The 25,266-nt window shown below is 36.3% G+C and overlaps 1 protein-coding gene across 6 annotated transcripts in view; it reads left to right on the forward strand.

Annotated features, from left to right (window-relative positions):
* CNKSR2 (connector enhancer of kinase suppressor of Ras 2) overlaps positions 1–25,266 on the forward strand; it is a 2,909,208-nt gene that overhangs the window by 2,081,752 nt on the left and 802,190 nt on the right. For all 6 annotated transcript variants that reach the window (XM_044072276.1, XM_044072278.1, XM_044072277.1 and 3 more), the window contains 2 exons: positions 2,862–2,951; positions 21,058–21,272. In XM_044072276.1, the coding sequence (XP_043928211.1) occupies positions 2,862–2,951; positions 21,058–21,272 (305 nt within the window). The remainder of the gene's footprint in view (positions 1–2,861; positions 2,952–21,057; positions 21,273–25,266) is intronic.

Consider the following 25,266-nt stretch of genomic DNA (forward strand, 5'->3'; position numbering starts at 1 on the left):
ATGAAAATGTTACAGATAATCTTTGCATATGATGGGTTAATTGAATGTTTAGGCAAGGCAAGGTTCTTAACCACTTTAGACCAGATAAAAGAATATTGGCAATGCCTCCTTACAAATGGTGCTAAAGAAAACACCAATGATCAAGAGATTGTTTCAGTATATTGTTCTTCCTTTTGGATTATGTGGGTACTGCAACAGCCTTCCAAGGATTGATGAATAGAGTCTTGAAACCCCATACCAATGTACTGTATATTGAAGAGTACAATGCACATCTACTCAAGGAGAAGACAGCTCATACAATCAGGGCTAAGTGTGAATTCCACCAAATGCTTTTGTACACAAGACAGAGGTTAACTGCCTCAGGTTTCTTATAGGAAGAAGAATGGCTAATGCCCAGCATGAAAAGGAAGAAACCATGAGAAAACAAGTAAGGCCATTTTGGGGCCTAGCGGCAAATTATCAGAAATAAGAGCCCCATTTTGCCATGATAGTGTGCCCACAAAGCTCTAACCAACAGGGGGTGCCCAAAGAGTATTACAGACATTAGATCAGACACCACCTTTAGAAAGCTGAATAACGTTGCAAAAATAAACAAAATATCAAACTTTAATTGTTGGAGATGTGATAATTTAAATGCAGACGGGTTACATATTGTGCTAGAGTGTAAAATGCTATTTCCTTTTTTGAATGAGTTTAAAAGTTTTTCCTCAAACATTGTGGTAAGATAAATGTGGCATAACTAATTAATTCATTCATTAATATTGTTTAATACTCCAATTCTAGAAGTTATTCCAAGAACACAAGTGCCTCTTTTTATGGTCGATTTTAGCAATTGCAAGAAAAGTTATTAGAATAAATTGCAAATGTAAAAATATCTGATCATTTTCAGAACCTGTATATTTACCTAAAAATGTTTTAAAAAAGAATTGTTAACCAGTAAGATGATAACACCAAATGTTATGCATCATTATATTGCTTGGAAAAATTAAGTGATTTACTTGAAATGTACTAATGGTATCATTATATATTTAGAATGAAAATCTTAATATGGAGAAATGTGTATAGTTTTTCATTGATATGTTTTAATAATCAGATTGTTTTCACTTATTGTTAAAAAATTTGAATAAAATGTTTAAAAAAAAAAAACAAAAAGAAAGAGAGCCTGTATTACCATCTCATAACTTCAGTAAGTCAGTTATCTATATGGTTGCATTACTGATGGGGCTAAGAGCAGTACCTTTGCAATCATTTAATGAAGGCAGGCATCACATCTGTTTACTCAACTGCAAACTGAGGAAAGCAGAGACTAATTATTCTGCAATCAGAATGGAATGCCAAGCTGTCCACTGGGGTCATGGCTAACCGAGGTATCATTTTTAGGTGAAGACTTCATCCCAGTAATGGACCATGTCCCCCTAGCGTGGTTGGGTACATATGTCTAACTATAGCAAATAGTCTTAGGACTATTTATGTCAAGTGATCTAAAGGTAAGAAAGCAGTGGGAAAACGTAGTGAGAAAGCAAGCAAAGTACTGTCCTCCATACTAAAGTAACATCAGCTGTAGACAAGATGTTTTTATCCTACTCTGTAGACTGCCAGCAAGACACCTTCTGGAGTATTGTGTGTGTTGCTGCACCTCAGTTTCACAGGAACTGCAAAAAATGGTGAATAGTGTTGAGAAGAAGCCATATAAAAAAGCAAAAGTGTAATATCTGCAATGTTGAAGGAGGTGTGATAAAAGCCTTAAGGTAATTCAGACTTTAAAGAGATTAAGTGAGTATATTCTTTCAGTAGAGAAATATATGAAAATAGGAGGCACGGTCTGAGGATATCAGGTAAGTCTTACAAAAGCTGCAAAGTCATATTTTATTACTACTTAACAGGTGGTGAATGATTTAAGCAGCCTACCTGAAGAATTGGTGCCATCAGAAACATTAACAGAATTCAAGAATGCATGCAGCAATTACAAAGCATTTCTTAGGCTGTATTAAAGGGGAATATAACTGTTGGTGAGGGAGTGTTTGCAGTTTAGCTGAAATGTAGGGAAATGAGAGCCAAGTGGTTCCTATCAGCTGCTAAAAATCTGATTCTGTGCTACTGTGTTACTAATGCAAACTAGCTAAAAGGAATGCATTGAGCACAGGGAGCCCGACTGGTGTAATACCGAGATGAATTGATTGTCCACCAAGCTGCGAATCACACAGTAGCCAGATTTTAAGTTATATAGGGAAGCAGGCATGAGTCATCAATATGGTATTGTCTGACTACATGAGTGTCAGGCTGCTACAGGGACATGGGGGATTAGGCCAATGAGAGCAATCATTCCTCATTCCTGTCCTGATGATGTCTTCTCCAGGCTGCTCTTTCCCATCTCATCATTCAGACAAACAGGCTGAAAGACCAGGACGATGGTGGCTGCTTGTCAGCCCTGGGGTGGAGGACTTGGAAAAAAGAGTCCATTGTTTGACACCATTAATATATGAATTCGCAATTCCCAAAGAACTGCAGTTAAATATACACATTTGATTCCCCTCCATTTACTAGTGAACGGAGTTTGAGGCAACTATACATACATATTTTAATTTTCAAATGAATGCTCTACACCAATTCTCATTTTCTCTTGGAACTGTAGGTTAGAATACATAACTGGCTTGTACAGCTATAGCTGTCTGTCTGCTGTTATTGTATTTGTACTTCCCCACATTTCTTCTATTTTGGCATTTGATCTTGCTGGAATGTGACGGAATATTGATATCTAATTTTCAAATGGTTGTCAGAAATGCATAATTCTGAATGCTTTAAAAAGAAACGTGTGCTTTGACCATCACATGACAAATATACTTTTGTTCTCTCCCCTCTAGGTAAATTAAGGCCTATTTCTATGCCTGTTGAATATAGCTGGGTAGGTGATTATGAAGATCCCAATAAGCTTAAAAGAGACACCAGAAGAGGTATGTAAATATGGTTATATTTTTATATTGAATGGAATTCAGATATGATCAATTATTGTCACATTTTACAAACTCAGCTTATTTGTGAAATAAACATGCTCATATTCTTGTGTGCGGGTGTGTGTGTGTGTGTGTGTGTGTGTGTGTGTGTGTGTGTATAAATTTATACATATGTATGTGTTTATATATATATATATATATATATATATATATATATATATATATATATATATATATGTCTATGTTTGTGTTACAATGTATGTAATTGCCTTAATTGGTTATAACTTCCTCATCAACTGACATATACATAGCTTCTTACCACCTATATTATTTTCCAGCAATTGTCTGGTTGCCCAACACTAAATACTGTTGTATCAGTCATTACAATCCAGTGATCAAATTTTCTGTCTATTCATAAAACCTGTCATTTTTGCTGGGCATGTTCTGTACTTGTACCATGTTGTTAAGGCCTGGAATTCCTTACCTATGTCCAGGTCAGTACTTTTGCTCCAGTCCTTTAAAACCATTCTGAAAAACTTTATTATAGCCAAAATTTGTCTCTGTTCTTCCTCGACCCCAGGATAAACTGTATTCCAAAATACGAATGAGCACCAATTCATACCTTACACCTCTGTACTCCTCTTTCTTTACTCACTTCCTAACTTCATTTTCTGTCTCCTGGCAAAAATAAATTATGCCATAACCCTGCTTTTTTCTCTCACTTCACATTGCAGTTCTTGTTTGTATTATGCTAACTTACCTTTAATTTCTCTAAGCTTGAAGATAAAATTTCTCTAAATATTTTATAATGATGCTCATCCTATAGATCACTGCTGCAGTAGCCTTAGTTATATGGGGATATATGCTGCACAGGATATAACAGTCAACTAGCTTCCAAAGCTCCAGACCACAGTCCACACCCAAAGAGGTTTGGGTGCAAAACCCTCAGAGCTTTACTGCTGCAGAAGAACACGCTACTTAAAGGCTTTTGAAGATCGCCAGTTGGCTTGTGCTGTTCATTTACTGGGCAGATAAGTTCTGTTTTGGGGAAAGAAAAAAACTTCCATTTTCTTATTTGTGTTGCTGTTTTATCACTTTCCTCTTCGGGAAAGTTATTTTAAAGCTAGGAGTTTTGTGTTTTAATGAACTGTCACAGGACTGCAATGTACTTTTAAATGGAGTGCTCATTTTTCCTGTCATTTTAAAAGTGGTGTAAAGTAACTGAAATGTTTTTTTTTTTTTTTTCCTATGGAACAGTTGTGGGGTTTTTTTTCACTTCTGTGGGCTGCCATTTTGTTTTTCTACCAAGGATGGGAAAAGTACGTATGGAGAAAATGTATACTTCTACAACTTTGATTTTCAGAATTTTGAATTGTCAGGCTCATATGTTAAAGTTTGTTCTGAAGAACTGTGAAAGTATGAGGAACTTTTTATCTGCAGTTTCTTACTGTGACAAAAAATCTGCTTTAAATAACTTAGTTCCTTCTGTTACACAGGTCACTACTCATTGTTTATAATGTGTACGACTGTTCATACTTCTTCCAGGGCTATGGCCACTGGTACTGTTTTGAGGAGGTTTGCATAACCGCATTCTCAGAAGCTCCAAGATTATGTTAAAATGAGATTTTAAATTTAACCTTTAATAGAGATTTAGTGTTTGACCCCCTCTGCTGCAGAGGTAATCAAAAAGTGTGATGAAATGGACAAGCTGATTCATAGAATCTCTATTTTTTCTACCCTCCTCATCCAGTATCAGCTAAAAGTAGTATGAACAGTCTCAACAAAATACAGGATAAACAGAAATTTAAGAAGAAATAGCAACAGGGTTCCAAGAAACATTCTCAAACCTACCAAAACCAAGGACAGTCCAATAAGTCTGAATGACCCCCTGCCTCCCCTTTCTTCCAGAAAGTCTGAATCCCCGTGTTTCTGTTTGGCAATAGATACTTTCAGACAAATGGATTATTAAAATCATCCATTAAGGTTACAGATGGCAATGGGAGGTCATTCCCCTTTTCCAGAAGTTCATACCTTTTATTGCAGATCATACTCTCTTATTTTGACCTGATCTTCATCACATCCTGCTCCAAGGAGTGATAGAACCAGTTCCTTCTTCCTAGGTAAGGAAGTTTTCTTATTCAAGGATGTTCCTAGTGCCAAAGAAAGGAAATGCTAATAGTGCTGAAATTAAAACCAATGTCACTTCACAGCCTATTAATGCTTCTTTTTCTTTCAAGTATCCTGATAACACTAGTTTTAAAAGATGCTCATCATCACATCTCTATTCATCCAGACTTCAGATGTTTGTTTTGTGTGTCTGGGTCACATTATGAGTTCATTGCCTTATCTTTTGTACAAACTACTGCACCAAGAGTTTTCACAAAATGTCTAGCTCCAGCTATAACCCATTGCAGGCTACAGGGTATCCACATGTTTCCATATTTAGAGAACTTGCTTATCTTTGCAGAATACTGCAGGATTTGGGATCTCATGGCATCTATGATTCTCATGATACCCGTGGCAAGACTCTCCGTGAAAAATGCAATGATTTCTGCAGTCTCTTTGATCCTATTACCAACACCATTTATCTTTTCAAATGCCAATACTGGGACCAAAGAGACTGCAGATACCACTCTACCATTCTCATGTGGGATGGTGGAGACAACAGATATCCTTAAATCTGAGCCTCCCCTTGTTCCTCCTGCTCCAAAGCAATCATTCACCACAAACACCTTGGACTTTGGTTGAAGGGCAGTTTCAGGAGGGATAAAAGTGTAAGGGTTGTGGGATGCCAAAGACAGACACAGGCACATAAATATCAAGGAGATGCTTGCTTTGATCAAGGCACTTAACTCTTTGAACTATCTTTGGTCCCTGGGACCTCTTCAAGTGGTTACAGATAATACCACAGATGTGGTACATCAACAAACAAGGGAGAACCATGTCATATCCCCTTTGTAGACTAAACATGCTAGCTTGGGATATAGTTTTACAGCACAATCTCACTCCACTGGCATTCCACTTTCTGCCAAAGCAAAATTGCTTGGCCAACAAGCTGTGAAGGAAAAGGGCAGACCACTACGAATGGAAATTACATCAGGGACTCTTCCACGATTTTACCAATCTGTGAGGAGTTCCTCAAGTAGACCTCTTTGCCTCCTCTCTGTACAATCAACTGGCAAAATTCTGCTCCAGGACTCCATGCAAAAAGACCTGGAAGAAAGATGCGTTTTCTTTCCTTGAACATGAGTGTTCCTGTATGCATTTCCACCCTTTCCACTAATATCCAGGGCACTTCTGAATATTCAGAAAGAATCCCACTAGATCATTGTGGTGATTCCCTTCTGGCCAAGGCAATCATGGTTGCCCCTTCTTTCAAAATGGCTAGGGCCAATTTCCACAAGCTACTCACACAAGAACAGGGGTGTCTGATACACCCATACATCAGTCAGCATAAATTGACTGCCTGTGTGATAGGGCCTTAATTCCTTTAAAGTACCTGTTTGCAGAGAATGTGCACTGGGTACTAATATAGGCAAAAAAAAAAACTGCTACTAGAAAATCATATATTTACAAATGGAAAAGGTTTTCTAGTTGGTGCCAGTAATATAACCAGCACCCATTCAGGGCTATTTGTTGTCTGATTTTACAATATTTGTGTGAGTCACTATCCTGTCATACCTCTCAGCTGCACAGATTGTCACTGAATGTCAAGATTTTTTGCCTCGTATTTGTGACCTGTTGCTCATAACATTGTGGTTTTCTGGAAAATCATTGCCAAATCATTGAGAAGTGAAGTCAGAAAATAATGGCAGACATCTGAAATTCAGACATCATACTTTTCAGAAAATTCAGACTAATGCAAAACCTGTTATTCTATCAACTTTCTCAGTTTGTAGAGTGATATTTAAAAATGTCCCTGTGTTTGGACCTTTGTCCCATAATTATTTATAGCTTTGTCCAGATTTCTTGCTCTAAGAGGTTGAGAGCTATGTATCCTATTACCTTTCATATTTCTATATCAGGGGATCATTTATTGGCTATTTCAGCATGAATTCTCCTCTTTCAATGCAGTCTAATGTCAGAATGTTTTTGAAAGGGGTTTTGCATAAGAGACCTCCAAGAAAACTGGTGGCCCCTCCTTGGATCTTAATTTTGTGTTAGACAAGCTAGCACTTGTTCCATTTCAACCAGCTAATCTGACTGACTTGAGATTCTTAGGTTCATAGGTTCATAGGTTCATACTAGGCTATCTGCCCGAGGGCATTTACAAGCCTAGCTCATAGTGTTTTTTGTTACGCCACCCTTTACCTTGGGGAACTATACCATTATTTTGCTGTGCCTCTGTCCGAGCAGTGACACTGGGGTGGGGTAATCCTATGGTATATCTCGATCTCATCCATGGTCAAGATTTCTCTGAAGGCCAAGGCCAGCGAGTGCTCTGCCTCATATACCGGGTTTTTTTTGGGATTGGAGTCTTTGGGATGAATCTATCCTCCAGCACGTCCTGTTAATAAATGCAGCCGTCGTCTAAATCTCCCGCCCCGTTTCTCTTGGATCTAGATTTTTTTGAGGTGAATTATATTCATCAAATGGTCTTGACATGGCCTTGTATGTCAGGTCGTGGCCTTGTATGTCAGGAACAGGTCGGTGGCGACTGAAATAGAGCTGGTTCTTCTTGGGGTTCAGTCAGTGGGGCAGCAGAGACGAGATTTTTTTTTTTTTACTTTGTTTGTGGCAGCTGGCAGCTGCTGCAAGTGTCGGTGTCGATACAGATGCAGATGGGGGGGCATTGTACTCATATGGTGGTGAGAGGATGAGATGAGGGATGAGTAGACTGACCTGATCTAGATGTGAAATGTGAATGATAAGGCCTAAATGTGGGCAATGTAGTGAACTTCTAACTACTTTAGTCATCAGCCTGGGTCTGAAATGACAGGCTACTGTCAGCCCCGTCCCCAGATCCCTGACTTCTTCACATCTTGGGTAAACCTGCCATGTATGGTATGGTAATGCTGTTTCCTTTTGGTTTGACTATTGATTTTTGCATTTTTGGCTTTTTTCTTTATCTGCAGCAGACCCACTGGTTATCTGTTGTGTCAGATTTGTTTTTGTCTGCGTCAGATTTGTTTGCACTCACAAACTTTTGCAGTCATCTGCAAACTTTGTCAGCTCCTTAGTACTTTGGGTGTTTGTTTGTATTTTGGAAAACCTAGTAGGGAATTGGTGGGCCCAGGACTGAGCCTGTTGTGGACCTGACTTGTGAAATTCCAGGAGTTTGAGCAACCAACCCACCAGCAACCGTGTGGGGTGTCTGTCACTCAGCCAGTTTGCAACCCATCTTGTGATTAATGGGGTTAACATTTAGCTGCGATGTTTTAATTAACGATACCCGAGTGGCTATATAATGATCTTTCGTGACTGTGAGGTAGGCTGTATGGACTGCTCTTTCCTCATCAATGGCTTTGGTGACTGTTTCAAAAAGCAGTCCAAAGGTAAAAGAATCTCTCTTGTAAAGCATTACTGTTGGATCAAAGTCTGCAAAGTCCCTATGTCTTTTATTTATGAGATCCATGAGATCCATTATGATCCTCTCCATGGCTTTGCAATAAAGGTCACTGTAATTAATGGGTCGGTAATTGTCAAAACAGCGGAGGCTGCTTGTGAAGTGGGGGGACCTGTGGTGAGCCACTCCCCTGGAATGCATCCATCAGTTAACATGGAAAGCAGTTTTATGCTTTACCCTGTAAGAAGGGTATCTGAGTTGCAAGGTCTTATGGTGAGTCAACCCCTATTTCATTTTCCATAGGGACAGGGTTTCTTTGAGAACTACTCCTTTTTTGCTTAAAGTGGTATCTGAGTTTATTTCATGCCAAACTATCCAACTTCCTGTTTTCTTTCCTGAACTAAACATTAGGAAGTAGGGTTTCTCTATATCTCAGATGACCACAGACAACTCAGGTACTACTTTGACAGAACTAAATCTTTCAGCTCTTTGGATCAGTTGCTCATTTCTTGTAAATGTAAGGAAAAGGGACAACATGTACAAAACAGGCTATTTTCAAATGGTTGTGTAATGGCTTTTTGGAAAGGGTTGGAGTCTAGAAGTAGCTACTTGGTCCTCTGTACATACTTTTACTAAACACTATAAGCCTGACTACATCTCCAAGTCCAGATCAAGGCTTGCTAGGAATAGTCTCCAGTTGCTCCTAGACTCCTCTCCTTCACCTCCAAATTTGTAGCTTCAGCAATTTATCAATATAACTAAGACTATTGCAGCAGTGATCGGTATGATGAACATAGTACAGTCTGTTGGCAGGAAAACTGTGAAGGGCTTCACACCCATACTTGCCATTTCGTCAGTTCAGCTTGAACTGCTTGACAGTTTGGGCAGGTGGAAGTTGACCTAAAGCTTAGGATGCTGTCCAGCTGTTATATCTTTGATAGGATTTAACCCAATACTACTAAGGATACTGCAGCAGTGATCATTTGAACATCTACTGTTATGGTAGGTTTACTTGGACAACTATACTTTTTCTTATGTCTAATTTGGAATAATTATTTAAGCTGTAGATGTTTTGTGTTATTTTTAAAGCTTGTAAAGTTTTTTTTCTCTTAAAATGTTTTTTGTAATACTTTGGAGCTTTTCTGTCCAAGCCTCTGCTGAAAATGGACACCTACCCAGTTTGGACTTTCCCGGTAATTAAATGTCAGTCAATTATTTGATAAATAAATAAAAAAATAAATAAATAGCTAAGTATAAAATATACATATACATACTACATAAATAGCTAAGTATAAAATATACATATACAAACAATGGGCGATGCTAGCTGCTTTATTCATTTATTTATCTTTTTTAATTTTTGAGATGTTCAAGGAGACAGATGCAGAGACTATTTTCTGCACAAACACCCAGACAATACTTTATTTATCTTTTTAGTTAGTGGGATGTCCACCGTGACAGGTAAGATTTTCTACAGAAACACTGTGAAAGGCAGCTCCTCATAAATGCATTTGCAGCTATAAATACAAATTAAACAATAACTTGTATACAGACATATAAGAAAATGAATTAAAAATGGAGTACAGTCTTAATGACCAGATTAGTACATTTAAATTAAAGGAATATAACTCAACACACACTCAGTACAAGATTAACTAACATCCAGATAAAAAAAAATAATATTCTAGACATTATATTAAAGGGCATGTGAGGAATTTAGAGGTGGTGAGTGACAGGGCAATATGGGAGAAATGAAAACAGTAGTAGAAGATGAGCAGTGAAGTGAGAGAAAATAAATAAAGAAGTAAACATGGGGTAAAGAGCAAAAGGGATGAGTTAACATAGTGAACAATCATTCAGAAGACCTAAAGAGAAAGGCTACATTTCAGAAATTCATGTATGATGACTCTTAACAGCTTGGTATGAACAAGTAAATTAATTTGTATTGTTCGGTAAGGTCATAGAGAAGAGCTGTTTTTGGTAAGTCATTTGTTTGGGGTGAATAAAATTAATTTAGTTTCTTAAGGGTTTAAGACGAGCTGAACAAATTCAAGCCAGCACTGATAGTTGAAAAAGCCTGTTGAATTATCTTCTGAAGTGAAGACAGGGTTTTGGCTGAACAAATTTGTGGAGTCATTGGTATATTATACAACGGAGGTGAGACTGGAGGCAATATGTAGGTTATTTATGAAGATATTAGTAGTGGTCCAAGTATGGATCCCCAGAGGGTGTCAGCATAAATAGGTGAGAACAACGAGAAATCATGTTGCCATTTTACAGATTGTTGTCTACTGGTTAGGTAGTTAGGAAAACAGTGTAATGATTGAGTCAGATCTAGACAGGAATGTTTAAGTAGAAGTTTTTGATAATAGGCAGTATTAAAAAAACTTTACATAGGCCAAGGAAAACAGTGGTGAGCAGATTACCATTATTTATGTTTTAGTTTATTAAGTCAGGAAATTCCATACCTGGCATACCAGGACTTGGCCCAAGCCTTTGATACCATTCCACAATTGTGCATCATTGATAAGCTTATCCAATTAAATGTAAACCCCTGTGTTACCTAGTGGATAGCAAACTGGCTCATCAACTGAACCCTGTCTGTTAGTGTTGCAGGCACACTCAATTAGACTGGTTATAGAGGTGTCTGTCAGGGGACGAGTCCTGGTACCACTTTTGTTTGGTATCTACTTGTCTCATGTTACAGAAGATAACAAAGGCTTGTGGCTGATAAGGTTTACTGATGACTGCAAACTCAGAGACATAATAAATATCAATACTTAAAAACAGATAAAAGGCTTTTACCTTTGAATAAAGGAGATGATGTGATGTATGTATGTATGTGGCTTTAAAAGAATTGACACGTCTAGCTAATAAAAAATATTTTGCTTCATGTACTTCTGTGCTCTTTCACTGTAGTAGAATCTTAAAGTAAGTGCTGGAAAGGTTAACCAAATATAGTTTCTGACCATCTCATTATTTTTCTGCCTGTCTGCCAAATGCTATATCCTCTCATCTGAGTTTGCCTAGCCGTGTTTATACAGAAACTGTAATTTGTCATGAGTTCTCCTTTGACTGTGTACTTCTGCCTAGATTCTAAAGTAAACGTAGCGTATCCAGTTTCACATATGTGTTTCAGCTCATTCTGTCTGTTCTAGTCTGGTTACAAAGGTATATTCGAATTTCCAAGTTCATTGTTTCCCCTTGACTTTCCTGTATTTTTATTTTACTGTCTCTTTGTTGACCAGTTTGGTCTCATTAGACCAGTGTCCCTCTTTCAGAGGAGACCTGAGTATGTATTGAAGCCTATGGATGAAACTTTCCTGTATTTTTATTTTACTGTCTCTTTGTTGACCAGTTTGGTCTCATTAGACCAGTGTCCCTCTTTTCAGAGGAGACCTGAGTATGTATTTATACTAACTAGAGGAAGCTTGGCCGACATTCTAGGAAGCTTATGGATGAAACGAAATGATGCACTCTTTGGAACTGCTGTGTGGTACTGGAGGGCTGATAATGCAATTTTGGGAATTCCGAGCTGGGGAAGAGTGCAGCAGAAATGGGAAGAGGAGCTAGAAAGTCTTAGTGAAGGAAAGAAATGGAATAATTGCTACAGAGCTGGAATTCAGAGGACTGGAGAAACAAGTGTTGGTAAATTTGATGAACCTGTCAGAGCAAAGGAAAGAGAGGAAATGCAGCAGAGTGACATGGTGAAGAGAGTTTTACTGGAGGAAAAAACTTAAGAGGCTGGAAACAGACATAGCAGCTGGGTAAAGGGACAACGTTAGAGGTATTCTATCCTGGTGGAATAGTTAGTTTTAAGAGTTTATCTCTTTAACATTGTTTTTGTTAATAAAAAGAATTTGTGCAGCAGTAGCAAGACCAGGAAGAAGGAACTGAAAGAGTAAAAAGATTTGCAGTTACTCAACAGCTAAAAAGAAAACATCTGGTGGTAAGAGCAAAATGTAAAAACAATGACAGTGTCAAGATGTATGATTATTATTATTATATAGTAAGAGGTATGATATTATTATGGTATTATTTTTGCCACTAGGGTTTGACAGTTAAGATTTAGGAACATTAATTCATTTGAGAGCTGAAAGTTTATGTGAAGTGACACTTCAAAGCTTTAATTTTTGAACAAATTATGACTGAAACTGAAAAAGGAAATACAGTAGCAGCATGGAAAGACTTTTTTAGAGCTTGGAACTAAGCCAAAAATAAAAATAACAAATACATGTGCAGTTTAAAACTTCAGATATGGATAAGCAGGAGTTAAAAACTGTTTTATTTCTCTTTCACTATATAGTAAAGTATATGATGTAAAAAAAATATGTGATGAAAGTAATGCATGGACTAGGGGTTGGCAGTTATAGGAAACGATGGATGTTAAGGATGGCAAAGTTAAATGGGTCTACTTCACTTTGTCGAAGGCCGACAATATCAAAGCTGATATTGTCAGCACCAGATTAGTGAAAGCAAAAAAACACTGAAAGTTTAAATGGAAATCTCCGTAAGGGGAGATTTCTGTTTAGTTCAATGTAGTGCAGTCTCGGAGTTGGTATATTTAAGTGTGGGGGTATGGGGGGGAGCAGCCCTCACATGGGTGGTGCAGGGGGGCTTGCCCCCGCTGCTTGCAAAGGTAAGTTTTTATTTATTTTTGTTTTTAGGCATTTTTTTTATCTTTTGATGTTTCAGAATTCGATGATATGGTGTTGACCATATCAGATTCGATATTCTTAAACTTTGATAAGATAATATAGACGCAAGTTAAACATATTTCAAATGGCAAAATTAAGAATGGCAAGTGAGGATTTGTTCAGTACTGGGGCCAACCTAAAACATGAAGTTTATTATATTGATGACTGTTGCAGTATTCTAAGCTATACATATTATATCCTGCTAAGAAAATAGCAGCTGGCCATCTTCCAAAGCATCAGGGATGTTCCACAGGCACAGACCATTAGACAGCTCTAGATGAGCTGATTAAATGAAAGGTTTAGGTGACAAGCCCTTCAGAGCTTTCCTGCAACCAAAGAGAACACTCCTCTGTGGGCTATTAAGAATTGAAGAATGGCTTGTGCTGTTCCATTGCTGGGCAGATAAGTTAATGTTGCCATTCTTTGAATGTGCCATCCTTCAAATGAATCATTAAACTAAGGTTCCAGCTGTTTGAGTTGGTGGTAGCTTAGGTGAATGTAAAAGATCCCACACCAGTTGTTGAAAAGAGTAACACAATGTAAACAAAACTTGATTTACAAAACCTACATTTATTTATTTAGTTATTTCCAGTTTGATCACCGGGGAGGTCCACTCGGCTCAAGGAGCCCGTTTTCAGTTGAGGCCCAGGGAGAAAAGCTCCATAATACACAGTAATAAGCAAAAAGTAATATTACATAGTAAAACTTAGTAGAGTACAATCAAAAAATACTGGAACATGCATTACATACATATATATATATATATACTAGAATAGAGACAAGTTGCACACAGGATTAGTTGCACTGACGAAGCAGATGATGTGTGCGAGGTTTTAAAATTGTATTTCATTTGAACGTAGTTATAAAATTGACATTTGTAAATACAATTTTCCATTGAAGGGATGAATACAGGTGGAAAGTACATTATTTAAAAAGTATAGATTCGAAAAAGACAGTTGAGAAATAGAAAAAGTGGAGTGCATACATCACAGTTTAGGATACGAAGTGTGGATGTTCTTAGTTAATTTGCATCAAACTTTATGAGTTGCCAGTAGAGAGAATCATATTTACAGGTACACATCTACACATTCCTATATACCATCATCATTATTATTCTTCCATAATTGACCCCCACACCTTCCTCCACAGCCATAATTTAATTTTTCATAATATATTAGACAAAATCCATTTCCCATTAAACAAAAGTTCAATCATTCAAGCTTCCATTCCTATATTAGAAAAAAATAAATTCTTATCTACCCTTCTCACATATTCTTGCTTCTTGTTTTTATAATATCCATTCTTAATGATATCATACCCATATTGTTTGTCAGTAATATTCACAAAACATTTTCTTTGCATAACTTTTTCCAGACTTTAGCCACTCTTTTACATTTCCAAAACATGCTCTGAGCCTCTGTTATCTCTTCCTGCCCACAAAATAAACACACTCTTTCAACTTTCCTTTTATATGGCCTAATCTCCTTTACCGTTAACCTATGTATTACCAGTGTCTAAAGAAAATCCTGAAACTCTTCAGTTTTATTACACCACAATCTCTCTACTTTAATAGCTTTTATCAATTCTTCTGGAAAGCCTTTGCATGGATTTACATACTAATACTGTTTCATCACATTATTATACCACATCCTTCTGTTCTTCTCCAGGTCATCAGTTTTCATTTTCCATGTTAGTATTTTTTCTTTCTTTTTTTTTTTTTTGTTAGTGTTTTTCTTGATATTTTTTAATTTTTCTTTTATATATATTTATCTTTGTTCTTTTTCGTATTCTCATCATATCCCAAACATTTTTCTACTTGTATCTAAACATTTTCACTATTAATTTCTGATTCTCTTCATCTACCCACTTTAATACTCTATACAAGTTTAAGGTAGCAGAATAAACAACTGGATTAAATAACCCCAGTCTCCCTTCATTGTCATTGATATATAGCACACCTCTTTTCACTGGGTTTAAGCTTTGACCCCATATGAACCAAAACACTAAATGCACAATTTCTTTTTCATATATTTCTGGGATCATACAAATATTCAGCATGCATGATACTTTTCCCATTAAAACAGAATTCACCAAATAAGCCTTCTTGAATGATAATCTATAATTCCTCCATATAAGATATATTTCTTTCATTTACTTTATCAAATGCTCCCATAACTACATAATTTTTCCAGTCCTTAACAAAGATACTTCATTCACTGAAAAATACACCCCCTCAATTTTTACATCACCTAGACCTCTACTTTTATCTTTATTTAAGGTTATTCCCAACTTCCTTTAAACATTCATTCAGGAAAAAACAACACTTCCCTCATTCATATTTTATTGTCATCAACCACAACTATATCATGTGCATATATGAAAACAACTGAAAATTGCAATTTCCGTTTGCATCATATGCCTAGTATCTTTCATTTTATAAGCTACTTCACTCACTATCACATTCATTACTAATGCAAACAATTACCCACTCATGGGGCATCCTTATCTTATGCCACAATTCATGCACATTTCTATATTCAGTCACCTGTTCACTAACACTCTCACTCATTTTCATATGCTGATATACACACTTTCCTTATTCTGTTACCAATTCCATATGTTTCCATAACATCTCACAAGGCATCATGTCCTACTGTGTCAAATACCATAAGTTTTCTTCTCCCCTTTTACTTATAATACCATCCACAATTTTTTGAACCACCAATAATTCCTGGCATCCCTTCACTTTTATGCCAATATACTTCTTACATAACATTATTTACACTTCTTCCTATACTCCTCTGTATTATTCTTATAAAAAATTGTATAATCTATGTTATTTAATATAATGGGTCTCCGATTTTTAATTTAATTTTTATTATCTTTCTTCCATATAAATTGTAATATCCCACCACATAACTCTTTATAAACAAACCCTAAATAGTTTCTTAGCCAGTCCCTTAATTTTTGTACATTTCATACTCTATACTGTCTGGACTTTATACTAAATCAACATTTACTTTCCAAAATTATTCATCCAATTCACTAATAGTATTTTTTTTCCAAATTCTTCCTCAACTCTTTCGCAGATTTTTTTTACTTACTATTATCTCTTATTTTCTTGCATTTTACTTGCATACATATTGTGTATGTGCTGTACTATAATACTCATAATTTGCTCGTGTGTTCTTTTTACCTCTCCTTTTACATTTTTCATTTCCCTCATTATACTAATATCATCCTTTACTATTTTACCTAAATATGCAGATACATCTTCCCTTATCCCTTTTAAATATGTCTGCCTAAACAGTAATGCCTTATTTTTTTCTCAGATTCTTTTATATATACTTCTTTTCAGTATAATAATAATGTCTTGTTTTATTTTCTAAATTCTCCAATTCACTTCAGTACTTCTTTACATCCTTTCATAATCCACTTTCTCTTCATTGCTTACATCATTCTGCCATTGGGTAAAAATACATTTTAAATTCAATCCACCATTCAGACCAATTCTTTCATGGTTATATGATCCCACCATAGCTGCAATGCTTCCCATTCTCCTAATTCAGCTCATAATTTCTCATTTATTCTCTTTATTCCCTTTCCTATTTTAATATACTCCCTTCATTCCATCACTGCCATCCATATTGCTAAATTATCCAAAACACTGTCTCTACTGTATCACTATCTGCTAGACTGAAGCCTTCTGATAGCATGCAATAACCAATTTCAGATCCAATTGCAACTCTTCTATAAGTCCTTTGACTTTTATTCGACACAGCTAACTTACCACATTATCACTTCATGTATTTTTTTAACGTCTTCCCCTTTCTTTTTACATTTCCCCTTAAATCACAGTTAAAGTCCCCTGCAGTAATAATGTTCTTGTTAAACACCACATAATATAATATTTGTTGAAAAAGTTTCTCTCTTTCTTTGCCATTTTAATATGCATATAATGCCATAATTCTGTAAATATTTTCTCTCCACCTCACATCTGCAACAATTAACTTTGCATTATGTCTAATGTTTTCAGTAGATGTCAACACATTACACATTTTGTTTTTCATTCTTTTTAAATTTTAGGCAAGTATTTTAAATTTTTGTTTTCTTATTTTTTTTATACTCTCCCCAATTTAATATTTTTCTGATCTTATATACAACTATTCCTTGATCCTCAGAATTAGATTTTTACTAGCTTCATTCATTGAAACACATCTGAAACTGCTTCTTGCCTTTCTTTTTAATCTTTGATGATGTATTTTTAAATCTTTTTTCCTTGCTCTTAGATTGACACCTATCATATTTATTTTCCTAACATCCTTTCACTCCCTTCACAAATGTCTGACTAATTGCTTTAATTTTTTGATTCATTTTCAAAACTCTCAGTACAGTTACCTTCATCCTCCTGAAATATAACATTTTTATCTAAGTCACTTTTTATTACTTCATCCTTTTTTTTAATTACACATTTCCCCTATGCCCTCATTAGTTTCAGATATTACAATAATTTCATCATCCTCCTGTTCAGGATTATTATATTGCTTATTCCTTTTACAATCATACCAAAAATGACATTTACTTTTACATATTCTGCATTTTTACACTTATAATATCAATTTACCTTTTCCCCATATTGACTATATTTTATTTTTGTACATTCATTTATCAGATGATTGAAATCCCCACAAAAAAGTATTTGCCATTTACCTAAGTGTTCCTGTGTTATCATTTACACATATAACACATGATAAATGTTTTATCACATCTTTTTCATATTTGAAAATAACATCCGTTTCCTACCCCCCCATTCCAAATACCCCTCTAATCTTTCACTTTTATAATATCAGAAACCAAATAAAGTATAAATGAAACATACATTTTAACAGCTTTTAAATCAATGTTATTAGTGTGAAATTTAACAAACACTTTTTTTAATTAAGTTCCTTGTCCACAAAGTATAAATTCATTCCATGGGGTAACAATCCTTTCTTTCACAATTAAAAATCTTTCCATTAAATCTTCAGTCTCAAACAGTAAATTGTAAAATGTCTCTTTCCTCAAATGAATCAAGGATCTAATGTCTTTTGCTTCAAACCCAAAGGTAACATTAAATTATCCCACACAAACCTTCTATTATTTATTTTTTCTTATTCGATCAACAAACCTTTTATTCTTCTAACTGCAATCAGCATATGATTCTCCAGATTGCATTTCATCTGTAACCCTATGTCCTTTCAACTCACAACTCATTTCCTTTCATCCCCAACTCTCTGTCCATTCCGGAAACCTTTTCCATCATATCTGACTGTGAAATCTCAGGCACTTTCCAGGATCACCTTTGTTCAATAAACCAACCATTTTTTCATCAGGTAAATCTGTAGAAGCAATTTCAGTAAAACAACTTCAAAACCCTAGGGTTTAAATTGAGCTTAAACACTGGCTATTTGTACTATCCACACTACTTTCGCCAACAGAACAACTCTCTTATCCTTCCATCACTGCACAGCTTCTCTTAGCTGACTCTGTATCAGGAACAGAAGCAGGAAGTGGAGCAGTAAAAATGTTTTCCCACAGAATGAAAAGAGCAGGGGAAAGTTCCATGATGTCCTGGCCAAATTTTCCCTAGTGGAATAAGTACCACCTTGCTTCTCACCTTAAATGAGACCAATAGCCTGGTGGGAGTAACCAAGTTAACAAATGATAAATAATTAAATAAATAGAAAATAAAATAAAATTACCTGGTGAAGACATTGAATATACCTGAATCCAGATCTCCCCTTTTCCATTCCTGCTCCAAAGCAGTTAGTTTCCATACATGCCTCAGTCTTGCTCGGAAATCAGTATAAAGAGATATAAAGTGCAAGGTAACAGACCAAAGCACATAAACATAAAAGAAATACTTACTGTTATTAAGGCACTCAACACTTTGAAGCATCTTTATTCTCCTGGACCTCTTCAAGTAGTTACAGAGAATATCACATTTTGTGGTACATAAATAAGCAAGTGGGAAGCAGAGCTTACCCTTATGAAGGTTAGACATGTTTAAATGAGATATAGCTTTACTGCACAAAGCATCATGTCTTCAGTCTACAGGCATCCTGCATTCTGTCATAGCAAAATTTATGGCAGACAAGCTGAGCATGACAAAAGCAAACCCTCATGAATGGAAACCAGATCGGGGATCTTCAATGATTTGCTGCATCTGTAGGGAGCTCCTCAATTAGACCTTTTTGCCTCCTCTTTTAACAATCAGCTGACAAGATTCTGTTCCAGGATTTCAATCAAGGCCTAAAAGACCGATACCTTTTCTTTTCCTTTGAAAGGAATGTTCCTGAATGCTGTCCCACCCTTTATACTGATACCCAGGGTACTAGTGAAGATTCAGAAAGAATCATTGTGGTGTGACTGCTCCTGGCCCAGGCAACAATGATTCTCCCTTCTTTTGGAATTGGCCAGGGGCAGTTACCACAAGTTTCCTCATAGACTAGTTCTACTCACACAAGAACTGGGATGTTTGATATATGCCAACCCGAAACAACTTCAGTGACTGCCTGGATGGTAGGGTTTTAACACCATGTAGGCACTTGTTTTCTGAGGTTGTGCAGCATGTTTTAATAGAATTTAATAACAAGAAAGCCTGCTACTAGAAAATCATACATAAGTAAATGGAAAAGATATTTTAATTTGTGGCAGCAAAATAACCAGCACCCATTCAGGGCTGGTGTTTGGTTTTGCAATATTTGCGTGAGTTACTTTCTTACTCATTTTTCAAGGTTCATTTGTTTGCCATTTCAGTATATTTGCATATGAATCCCCCTATTTCAGTGCTTTCCCATATTACAATCTGTGATCTTTTGACAAAATAAATTCGATGATTTTCAATATTTTTGTTAACTTTATAAGTACATTTTTTCAGAAAGTTTGAGTTAATTCAAGTACTATTATTCCTTGAGCTTTCTAAGGGAATTATACCAATAAATTAAAAGAAATACCCCTTATTTGTGAAACTTTTCTGTGATTCTTGAGCTGAGGGATGAAAACTGTTGTCCTGTCTACTTTTCATCTGAATGCTATGTGATTGTTATACCCCACACACTTTCAGTATCTGTTTTCCATTTTTAAGCCATGACTGTCTTGGGATATTAATTGCACATCTGGAAATGAGAAAAATTATACACATTACATTTGTTATAACCAGATGCAGCTGTTATGCATTTTTCTGGTTATGCACTAACATGTAAGGGTGCTGAATGGTCTGTCACTTTTCAGCAGGGAATCCCAGAACAGTGTGCATTTTCATGATCTATGTTAGGTTTATTTTTACCAAGATGATTGCATTTGCCTTAACATTCTGATTAAATGCATATACTGAAAACCAGCTAAACATTTTTCATTGTGGTGTAAACATTTATTAGAGTTTGGACACTTGTGGTAATGCTAATGTATTAAGCATGAGGTGCTTTACAAAATGAAATCACATAAACTGAGTTCCTTAAATATCTAATGAGTCTGAAAACACTGTAAGGTTAAGAACTGACACTTTTTAAAATGAGAATTTATGATCTTTTAATTTAGACTTGGATAAGGTATTTGATTCACATTAACATCAGAAATGAGACCTGCTGTCTGCAGTTTAATGTAACCATATATCATTCATCCATGCCAGCAGCAGACAAAATGACATATTGCATTTCTCACATGGCTGGATATTTTGTGAAAATATACTACTCTGGCTATTTTCTGGAAAAAAAAATGTATATATGTGTTAATGCCTACATGAGATGAAAATAATGCTTGTTTTACAAATACATGTCATTTAGTCTTACATTACTTTATTTCAAAAACTGTTAAACATAAAACAAGAAAAAAAATATATATATATGTAATGTTTGACTTTTAGAAAATTCATTGCTTCGGTATATGAGTGATGACAGGATATCACAGGAGGACTACATGATGCAGAAAAATAACAAAAAGGACACTGGAAAACGATCTAAAAAGAAAGGGGAAAAGAGCGGGAGTCCGAGTCACTACTCATTGCTTCCAGGAATTCAGATGGAAGTAATGCGTCAGGAATCCATCAATACAACAATGCCTGACACTTCATCATATCACGTGAGTAACCCAATCAGGCCCTTTTTACACTTTTCTTAAGGTACTCTACCTATTCAATGTTTTTTCATATGTGAGGGAGAAGTAATATGAATATTTTATTTTGGTGGTGTGTTTTACACAGTTTATTCAACAAACCGCTTCTATGCTTGTTTGAAACGCACATAAACTGACAGCTGACTTGTTGTAGATGTTTTCTTTGTTTCAATGGTAGGCGTCTTTGCATAGATGGGTAAAATGATTCTGCAACTGAGATAGATAACCACAGCCAGGTTGTAATACTTGTAGTTAATTTGTACTTGAATATACCAACTGTATAGAGTGGATTGCATACTTCTATTATAGGAACTTATTTATGGGAATCCTGCAAGCTTAAGCAGATAGGATTGTAAAGATTGTACTTAAGAACAATCAACCTGGACTGAGAGATGAGTAGTGGTTCTATGGTGACCTAAAGTGGAACAAAGTGACCCAAATGCAGGAAATTCAAGTTAAATAATATTAAACTGAAAATGTTCTTCTACTCTATACCCACACCTACCATTAAATGGGAATGTGCTCCCTTATAAAGTATAATGAACTCCAGGGTCGTATCTAGAATGTCAGAGTACACCCTCCTTATATTTATATGTAGACAGACACACACACACACACACACACACACACACACACACACACACACACACACACACAATTACACATGCAGACTTGTAGCACTTGTCACGTTATTTTATTTTATGTTCCAGCAATTGCCTGTTAAATATGGAATAATACATCACACCCATCCTAAAAAACCTTCATCATCACGTCATTTCACTCGATATCATGCAGTATTGTGTAAGCTTCTTGCTTCATTTCTGAAACTCACATCATACTGCCCAAAACAATCTCAGATAAGAGATAGATCACCCATTGCATTGCACCTTGCTTTTTCTGCTTTTTTTAAAGCTGTAGTTGCAATGCAGCTGACACTTGACGGATTGCATCTTCAGCAGCTTATACAACAATTATAACACATTATTATACTCATAGCAGGAAATGCACAACAGCTTATCTGTTTGAAAGTGAAAAAAATACATTGGAAGCTTTAATTAAATGCATCTAAAGAAACAGATCTTAATGATTTTTATCACAGTTGCAACTGTGTTGAAGATGTGAGCCTTGAAGCTGCGTGTTATTAATAATTAATAAATTAACTAACTTATTGTGTGTATGTGTGTATCTGTGTATATATAAAATATATTTTATATCTCGTATACACTAAGTATGTTATGGGTGGGTGTATATACATTTACATGTATAGGTATATATTTTTTTAATTTTTTTATCTTAGTTTTGGATATCAGGAAAAGTCATGGTGTAATGTTTGTATATACATTTTTAGCCTGTACTTCTAAATCAACAAAATATTGTTATTGGTTTAGATGCAACAGAAGATTTATGATGTCATGACAGAAGTTTTTTTAAATGTGTTTCTTTTGAGAGTTTTGTCCAAGTTCTGAAGAAGTCTTGTAACAATTTAAGATGAAATTGCTATACTTGATTAAGTTATGTATCAAGGACTCCAAGTGTGGTTGAATGCCAAGTTATTTTTTGTGTGTGTGTTATATTTGCTAGAATTTCAGATGCAAGCTCCATTTACCTAATATCTATTTTACATCCTGTGTAGCATGTTGCATTATTGTTTGTGCAGTGCATGTGCAACACGCATGAAATCAACATTATTCACTGCTTTACTTTGGTTTCCCTCTGCCCTCTGGTTTCCTTTTTATCAATGTCAGCTGTAATTTTACTGTTTTTTTTTCTATAAAATGGTTTTCATTCAAGTCTTGTTTTTGGATAGTTATGTCTGTATTCATAGCTGTTAACTTCTTAGCTCAATAAATGTGTACAATGCTTAAAATAATGGAGGACAAAGGCTCAAAAATAGGGACAAATTTTAAATATTGCTCTTATAGACTTAGAAAGTTGCTAGAATTATAGGATTTGTGTTACCATGCATTTTCTGATGGATATGATGTTTGAAATCTAAATGTATATTGTTATTTTTTTTACATCAGTCCTCAGTGATTTGTCAGAAAGCTGCAAATCTTATGAGGAGCAGTCCAAAAATATGAATCAAAAATCTGGACATTCTGTGAAAATCTGTACAGTTGAGAGGTATGTCTGTATTTAGTATCTTCTCTTGAATAGCAAATGTGTATATGTATATATATATATATATATATATATATATATATATATATATATATATATATATATATATATATATATATATATATATATATATATAGGTTCATAGGTTCATAGGTTCATACTAGGCTATCTGCCCGAGGGCATTTATAAGCCTAGCCCATAGTTTTGTGGCTTATGCCACCCCTTTAGTTTGGAGAAACTATGCCCATTATTTTGCTGTGCCTCTGTCGAGCAGTGACACTGAGGTAACCCCTGGGGTGTATCTGCGATCTCCCATCCATTGGTCAAGATTCCTCTTGAACAAGGCCAGCGAGGTGCTCTGCCTCACATAAACCGGGATTTTGTTCCACAGCATAGCGAGTCTTTGGGTGATGAATCTATCCCTCCAGCATGTCCTATTAATAACTGTGTCGAGGTTTAAGTCTCCGCCCTTGTGGCTCTGAGGGATCTAGATTTTTGAGATGAAGCATGTTCATCAAATCTGGGTTTGACATGGCCTTGTATGTCAGGCATAGGTCACCTCTGAGCAAGCGGTAAGCAACTGAATATAACTGAAGTTCTTTCAGTCGGGCAGCATAAGACAGATTTTTGAGACCCTTTATCCTTTTGGTGAGGAACTTTTGTGGCCTCTCCAGCTGCTGCAAGTGTCGGGTCAGATACATTCCGAATGGGGAATTGTACTCGATCATTGGTCTGATGAGTGATGAGTATAGGGAGACTATGACTTCCCTTGATCTAGATGTCAATCCCTTCATGATAAGGTGGGCAATGTAGAAGGTCTTCCTAACTACTTTAGCAATATGAGTGTCGAATGAAAGGCTACTGTCAACCTGGGTTCCCAGGTCCCTAATAACTTCTTCTGTGTTCAGGGGATTGCCACCTATATGGTAGCTAGGGGTAACCTTATTTTTCCCGAAGGGTATGACTATGCATTTCTTGGCATTTAACTTTAGGCCATGGCTCTGGCACCAGTTATCCGTTTCTGTGAGACCCTTCTGAAGGATATCTGTGTCAGATGTGTTTTCCACTACGGCGCCCAGTTTGCAGTCATCTGCAAACTTTGTCAGCCATAACCCTCCTGTGTTTGCTTGTACTTCAGAAAAGTAGATGCCAAACAAGAGTGGACCCAGGACTGAGCCCTGTGGGACACCACTTGTGACAGGCTTTGAGTCTGACATGGCGCCAGCAACTCTGACCCTGTGGGTTCTGTCACTCAGCCAGTTTGCAACCCATCTTGTAATGTATGGGTTTACATTTAAGTTGATGAGTTTTTCAATGATACCCGAGTGAGGTATTGTATCAAAAGCCTTCGCCAGGTCTAGGTAGGCTGTATGGACTGCCTTTCCTCGTCAATGGCCTTGGTGACTGTTTCAAAAAGTCAACCAAGTTTAGAAGGCATGATCTGCCTTTGACAAAGCCAAACTGGGTTGGATCCAAAGTCTGCAAGTTCCCTATGTCTTTATTTATGAGATCCATTATGATCCTCTCCATGGCTTTGCAGATAAGGCTTGTCAAGCTAATGGGACGGTAATTTCCAGGGTCGGTGGAGGCACCGCCTTTGTGGAGTGGGACCACAGTCGCTGCGCCACTCCTGGAGTGCGATCCGGAGGTGAGACTAAGATTAAACAGCTGTCCTAACTGTGGGTTTAATTCCTCGTTGAGTTCATGGAGCACACAGCCGGGGACACCATCAGGTCCCATGGATGCTGTGTTCTTTGCCTTGGAGAGAGCAGTTCTCACCTGGGCGTTAGAGATGTTTAGGGGCTACAATCATTTGGTATAGATATCTCTCCTTTAGGGG

Source organism: Protopterus annectens, chromosome 5.part0 (genome assembly GCF_019279795.1).
Source record: "Protopterus annectens isolate FY-2018-M chromosome 5.part0, PAN1.0, whole genome shotgun sequence".
Classification (NCBI taxonomy): Eukaryota; Metazoa; Chordata; order Ceratodontiformes; family Protopteridae; genus Protopterus; species Protopterus annectens.